This window comes from Coenobita brevimanus, chromosome 4 (assembly GCF_032717465.1).
Source record: "Coenobita brevimanus isolate Jiangsu-jjx chromosome 4, ASM3271746v2, whole genome shotgun sequence".
In the NCBI taxonomy this organism is placed as follows: domain Eukaryota; kingdom Metazoa; phylum Arthropoda; class Malacostraca; order Decapoda; family Coenobitidae; genus Coenobita; species Coenobita brevimanus.
In genome coordinates, this window is record NC_136957.1 from 38,539,904 (window position 1) to 38,547,548 (window position 7,645).

Sequence of the window (7,645 nt, forward strand, 5' to 3'; positions counted from 1 at the left end):
CAGTACAATAACATTCTAAACTACTAACGTACACATACGACAAAGGTATAATACAAGAGTTAGACAAAAGACATTACGTAGCTACAGTGCGTAATGTAAATAGCAGTAATTTCAAGAAAACAGGAAACTATACATCATTTGTGAGGCTTAGACGCAGACTTTTTTCTCCATAGTAAAGGAGAAACAATGATGACAAACTTTTTCTAACAAGGTTCTGTTTTATTTTGTCCTAAAGTTTACCAATAATAATTTTTGGAACTTATGCACAGTTCATTGTTGATTTCATACTAGGTACGGGTTTAGCGAATGAGTATCTTATTTATCGAATGGGTTAGGTTAAGCTGCATTGACTTTGGGAAGGTTCAGACAAACTTTGGAAATTGTCTGTTGTATTTTGTAATGGACAAAATTAGTAAAGAAACGATATTTTGAGAGTTATTTTGTATTCATTTATTTATTCATTCATTCATTGTGTGTGTGTGTGTGTGTGTGTGTGTGTGTGTGTGTGTGTTAGTCAAATCTTGGTAAAGCTATAGGCATGCTTTACTCTGGAAGATATTTATTATATTTTATGATGGAAAATTTCAATGAAACTATTCAAAGCTGCATATTATTTTAACGTCAAAGAAGTCAATGAAAATTTTCGGGACGAGACTCCAAAATTTATTACAGAAATGAAATGAAACTTTCCTTTAGCTTTGTTATGTGTTCTGTAATCTGGGTATTTGTAACTGTGTTCCTAAGCTTCACAAACGTAGTGTAATGAGGGCAAATGGAAAGAACAGCAAGCAATACAAAATAGGTACAATGAGTATTACAGGAAAGAATAACATATCTATACGATACAGGTACAAAAATGTTACTTGAAGTTGATACGTGATAAATGAATTGAGTAATGAATGGCTAAATACGCAACCACTACATTGTACAAAATAATTCTTCAAAATGGGAGTTGCAGTCGCTTTTACGTATTACATAACAGTTACAGTTATCGGATAATATGCAGAAAATATAGAAGGATTTATACAAAGAATTAGATAGAGGAATTTGATGGAAGTTTTGGTCATTTCGGGTGAAAATGAAGTTGAAATGAATGTGCTCGTAACCTATTATTCAGTCCTCTAAGTTACCCGAGAATTTAGAATCTTGAATTCAGAATCAATGCAAAGAAAACTGAGATATAACTCTCCCACAGAAAATGAGGAAAAGTAATTTTATGCTGCTTTTTTTTTCATACAGACATCTAGGAGGGTTAGTCGCAAGAGAAAATTATATTGAAATGGATTATGTGCTTGTAACAGAGACACCGGGTAACGAAAAGTGTCCTTAGTAGGTTAAAATAATAACACAATAGTTATACCTGACTTTGTGTTTCATGAAAAATGTCAAAGAAAATTTACTAAGGAAGAAGTAGGGAGAGCTTGGTTGCATAAGGAAACTGATAGGGGAAGAAGGGCTTTTTCATGAATATTTTTACAGAGGAAACTGAATCAAGAGGTGCAAAGAAAATAATTTCTTGAATGGGAAAATATAACCTAAAAGAAAGGGCGAAACTTATTGTCCTGAAACATACTGTCAAGAATGAACCATACAAAAACCAAAATGAATAATACTCTGAAGAAAAAAAGATAAAATTATGAGGTACTATTTAGAGGAGAATGAGGTATGGCATATCAAAAGAAACTCAACGAGGAAAGTCATTTAATAATGGTAATAAAGGAGTTTACGAATCATAGTGAACAGCAGAGGAAGCACAGTGGAAAACGAGTCATACATCTAAGATAATGAAGGATAATAGAGCAAAGTAAAATTTATTGAAGAAAGGAAGCGTACATCAAGAAAAAAAAAACACGTAGGAGTATGAATCAGCAGACGAAACACTGAACGAAACTGGTGGGCGAGATTTTACGAAACAAGCCTGACTAGAGGATGTGCATATGGACAAAAGTGCAAAGCCTGTAGAGGGAAATGAAACAGGAAAATGCATTGAAAATTGCGGCAAGTTTACACAATACAACAATAGAGAAACTGCTCGTGAATATAGAAGAAAGTAGAGGAATCGGGATGCGAAAATGACTGAGGTCGGCTGTATCAAGAAAAGAATTTATGTGAAAATCTGGCATAGAGGAGGCTTATATATGTCAGAACAGATCTTACTCATCCATGACTGTTCTGGAAGAGGAAAGAAATCTCGAAAAAAGTTGAAATCTCGTCCGACACAGAAATAAGAACTCAGATAGTATAATATTTAGAGGACAAATCTACGAAAATATTTTTAAAAACACACATAAAGAAAAAGTATATGGTACTAAAGAGGAAACGCACGTAGAAAAAAGGAGCCTAAAGGATAGAGTAGAGGGGCAAGGGATAAGTTTTTACTGAAGGGAGTTGTAACAAGAAGAATTAAATCGAGAAATCTATCAGGAAGAGGACAAGAAAATACCGTAGTGTGTTCTAATCGTCCATAACTTTTAAATTCAGAGAGAAAAAAAAAAAGGAAGGAAAAGGAAATCTAGTTGAAGTTTAGTTTTTTCCTCGGTCACGCTGAAGAGAGGAAAACAGATTGCATATAAGAGGGAAGGAACCAATGAAAAAACATATTGGAAAAGTCATAGCAAGATCATTTATGAGAAATTTTGTCAGCTAAAGAAGCCTACATATACTGCACAGGGACCGGTAATATAGAAAATTTAGCGAAGAAAATGTACGTCAAGAATTCAGAACACAGACCACCAGAAGATGTTGCTAGACCATGCATCATATCCTAATCATCAATGACTTTGTTCTGGAAGAGTGAGGAAATCCAGTTAAAGAAAGTTGTGATCTTGTCAGCCACGGTATCCGACCTCCTGTAGCACCTGGCCGGCTCCTCCATGTTGAGTAGGGCCAGTGCGTTGCCTCCCTCCACCAACCTCCTCCTGCCGCCACCATGCCCTTGTGACACCTCATGGGGGCGACGACAATCCAGTCCTCGTCCGCAGCGACCGTGCCAGGCCCATTGTCCGCCGCATGTTTCGCCGGGGCCCTGAAATCGGTGGAGTTTGCATAATACCAACAACGGCATTTCTGTCCAATCAGATTATAGCCAGACACCATAATCCCGTTTCTCTTTGAGTTAGTTGTTTTACGGGGAGAGGCACTAACCCTCCACCAATCCACTTGTTGACACGTAGGGAATACGTATGGTTTGGTTATATAGTTTACGTTACGGAAAAACTGGAAGAAATAGAGTTTTCTAAAGAAATTACGAAATGCAGAGTTCTTTAGGCAAGTATGAGAGGAAAGGAATTTTCGTTACCAGATACTTTAAAGTATTAAAGATTTTCCGTAATCATATACTAGAAAGCACAACTTTACCATGTTAATACCAGGAAACGTTATTTCCTTGAACAAATACCAGAAAGAAGTGGAATTAAATACGCAAATCGAACACGTCCACCCAAGGCTCTGGAATAAGAGAGATCATTATACTGTAAATAAACCCTGCGTCTCTGAAAGAAGTGGGGTTCTTGTGAGTTTTGATCTGTCTTCGCTGTTCATTGCATATCCTCCTCCCTGCCTACTCTAGCCCCTGCCTTTTCTACCTTGTTTATGCCTCTGCTCTCATCCTTCATCCTGCCTACTTTTCCCCTGCTTTTTTCTACCTACCTTACTCTTAGTCTACCCACCACTCACTCTGACCTGCACCTTACCTAATCTCCATCCAGCTTACTTACTACCACCCTATTTACCTTCCACCCTAGCTATTCTAGTCACTGTTCCTACCCTCACCCTGCCTATCCTCCACCCTACGTAACCTCTCCCTCACCCTGTCTACCTTCATTCTGCTTACCTTCCACCGTACCTACCCTCTACTCTGCTTACCATTGACCCTAGCCACCCTCCACCCTACCAACCTTCCACCCTACATACCTCCCACCCCCCCTACCTTCCTTCCTGCCTGTTTTCCTTCCTGCTTTCTCTCCTTCCTATTTACCCTCCTTCCTACCTACCCTTCACACTGCCTACCCCCTATGTACCATCTACCCTACCTACCTCCCTCCCTGCTAATCCTCCATTCTTCCTAACATCCTTCCATCACTCCTACCTTCCACTCTGCCACCCCCCCCACCCTGCCTATCATCCACCCTGCCTACCCTCCACCCGATCTGTTTTCCCACCTTGCCTAGTGCCTACCCATCCATGCTTCCTCTTACCTCACTTTCCTTCTCAACCTTGCTCCTTATCTGTTTCCCTTCCTTACCTCAAGTCTAAGTACTTTTCCGTCCCAACTCTCTCCCTGCCAACGTTGCGTCCCCTGTCACCTCCTGCCCTTCCTTCCTTTCCTACCTCTTCCTACCCTACTTTGCCTCCCTTCCCTAGCCCTCTCCTTTCTTCCCCATCCTGCCTCATTACAGCTACCTATCCCTCTTCTACCTTGACTCCCTGCCCTAACTTATGCTATCTAACCTTTCCTTTCCTTCCTTACTTCTCCTTACCTCCCTCTCCTGCTTATCTGTGACCTACCCTGCCTCCCTTCTTACCACACCCCTCTGTCTTACCTACTTTGCCCTCTACCTTGCCTCCTTCTCCTACTGCTCCCTGCCCTACCTTCCTCCCAGTGCTACCATACCAACCGTATCTACCATTGCCCACCCTTTCTACCTTCCATTTCTATCTCTCCCCACCCTAACTTCTCCCTTACACCCAAACACACAACACCGCGCCCTTCCCTACCCTCCCTGTGCAAATCCTACCTCCTCTCCCTGTCTACCTTGCCTCTCGTGTTACCCATTGCCTTTTTACCCTCCCCTTCCTTCCTAACTCTTCCCAGCCTCTCTTACCTCCCTGTCTCCTCTTCTTCCCTCCCCCTGCCTTACAAACCTTGCCACACACGTAGCAGCATCCACACATGTCAAGCACGAATCCCCAGGAGCACCGGCTGACCACGGCAGGCATCTCGCACGTCACCTCCCGGCACGGCAGGCACGACAGCCCCCACACCCTGCAATAATACGGCACATGTGAGTTATGGCAACACCCTGTAATATGGCACGGGCCCCCCCCAACCTGCAATAAAACGGCACAATCAGAGGTATGGCAACACCCACAAATACGGCAACATAGAAACTCCCTGCATGTATGTATGTATGTAATTCTTGGCCTGTGCACTTCTGACACTGGCGGACAGGTGTACAACACAACCTGTAATAAGGCAAATTGGGATTGACAGTAGCCACCATACCTTGCCATACAGCACAGTGAGAGACATGAAGCACGGCAACACACAGTTATAAAGCAAAATGACGATATCCTACAATACGGCACCTGGAAGCAAGTATACGGTGACAGGACGGTATATGGCAACGTGACGGCATACAAGCAAGACATCGACATATTTACGGTGACAGGGAAATGTATGACAAAGGAGGAACACTGTAATTCAGTAACATGGCAACACTCTGCTGTATGGTGACACGGTAGGCATCAGGAATCACGCTACAAAATGGCAACAGCGAGCAATGAAGTAACAACCATTTGATAACACCTCATGATATGACAACACCCGGAATGCCAACACCCTCCAATATAATAACATGACAACACTGCAACACGAGTCCTCTAATATGGCAACACTCTGCAACATAACACCCAACAATATGGCAACGTGGTAACATCCTGCAATATGGCAACTTCATCAATGTCATAACACCCTGCAGTATACAGGTAGTAAAACAGGAACACCCGACAACGTAGCAATGCACCTGGCGATAAAGTAACATGACAAGACATTTTAATATGTTGGTATGATATGTATACTGTATAGATAGATATAGACATGTATAGATGAACAGACAGATAGACAGATAGATCGATTAAACAGAAAGGTGAACGGTAAAATGTCAACCGGTGTATACTGGTTCGAGCCGCATATATTCTGCTGTTATTTGATCGGTCACAACCAGCTGCAGGCAAGGCGTTTCCTGTGGTCTTAACCAATCAGGGGTGGTTAGACTTAGGGGAGACAACCATTTTTGAGTGATGTACGCCAACCGAAGTGCGCAGTGGTCAGCAACAACACCAACAACAACAATGGTGCATGACGTACGAACTGAAGGGCAGAAATAACCTTGCGGCTATTACATGTGATGATATTGCTGATGGTTAACAGTAGCCAATATGCTTGTTTTAGGTTCTTTAACCCCTGCCGGGCTGATTCTGCATAAGGTAGTTTATCTCCCCAGAGTAATTTTTCATAACCAATGTAAATTGTACCTCACATGATGTTTGCAGCGTGGCCCGTGCAGACTTACATTGTGCCTCATGATTTGGGGTCTGCAGCTTGGCAGGAATTACGCTTTAAAATGACTATGGAGGGACGATTTACAATGTAAAATTAAGAGCTGGTAGGACTATGGGAGTGCTGATAAACTTCCACATAGGTGCAAAAAAAAAAGGGGGGGGGTAATGCTTATGGAGATACAGAAGAGAATGTTATTGCTGTCTGATATTTAGTTAAAAATATGTATCATGTTGTCCGTTGATATATAGGCTGGTAAATATGGTTACTGTGTTCTGAGAAGGCTCATAATCACAGATAATACGTTGCTTATGATATATGAAAAATGTGAAACGGTGTATCTTAGAAAGAGAGAATTCCATTTTCAACGTCGGCAAGAGGTCGAGACTATTCAGAGTAATTTTGTTAAGACGATAATGGGAGATTGTGCAGTGCTCTGATCTTGACAGGGAATTATCTTGGTATGATGTGACGAGGATTCGTCGAGACAGCACACTCAGTATTTACATGTCGTCCTTGCTCCATCCACTTTACCGCTAAATATAGGAAGTATGGAGAAGAGGGAAATCGTTCACAATCATTAAAGAAATTTCTCGACAGGTCAAATCGGCAGCAGGAAAATGCTGCGTATTGTGAAGCCATACGCTGACTGTAACATACAAACTGATCCAATGTAGGAGCTGACCTCCCCAGACTGAAGGTAGTAAGCAAAATAAACCGTTCATTATGCTGGCCAAATACGAGTGGGAAAGAGATGTATGTAATGAGTGGTGCATATGGACTCTGAAGTGTCTTATGGCTATGTTTGTGCATGTCAGTCTGTATGTCATTGGTATGAACGGGGAACGCTTTTTCTGAGTGGCACCGACTTCATCGGGCGGCAAACGTTCCTCATTTCCTTCCCCATCCACCAAGAAGGATGGTGGACTGCCGGAAAGCGACAGCTTCAACCTACAGTCGACCTTCTTCACCACCAACTGAGCCTGGAGCAACAACAGTAACAACAATATGAACCGATTGGACGGGAGCAGATGAAAGAACAGGGAAGTACGTGATGTCAGCACACACTTCAGATGTCCGCGTCATGGGTCCGAACTCGATACACAGAACACACGAGCATCACGAGTTGAGGGCAATACCACTAAGTTACTGTGGATTCTGTGCTGTGACATTTAGCATTAATCAAACACAGTTCCCTTCACCCTGCAATACACCTATATACAATGACTTGTTTTTAAAGAATGATCCCAAATCCGAGAGCCTGCAAATGAAGCCTGTTATGAAGCTTCAAGATAAAGGAGATATTATGGGAAATTCACACATAACACCAACAATAACACCAGCACTACAGAACGACAGTGTGGT

At 42.0% G+C, this 7,645-nt stretch overlaps 1 protein-coding gene across 1 annotated transcript; it reads right to left on the reverse strand.

The window, feature by feature from the left end:
- Positions 1-2,764: 2,764 nt before the first annotated feature.
- LOC145396785 (uncharacterized) lies at positions 2,765-7,366 on the reverse strand. The gene is made up of 3 exons (XM_080270079.1): positions 7,236-7,366; positions 4,864-4,984; positions 2,765-3,025 (listed from the first exon to the last, which is right to left on the reverse strand). The coding sequence occupies exons 1-3, from the start codon at positions 7,364-7,366 to the stop codon at positions 2,765-2,767; spliced, it is 513 nt and encodes a 170-aa protein (XP_080126205.1).
- Between the last annotated feature and the right edge of the window lie 279 nt (positions 7,367-7,645).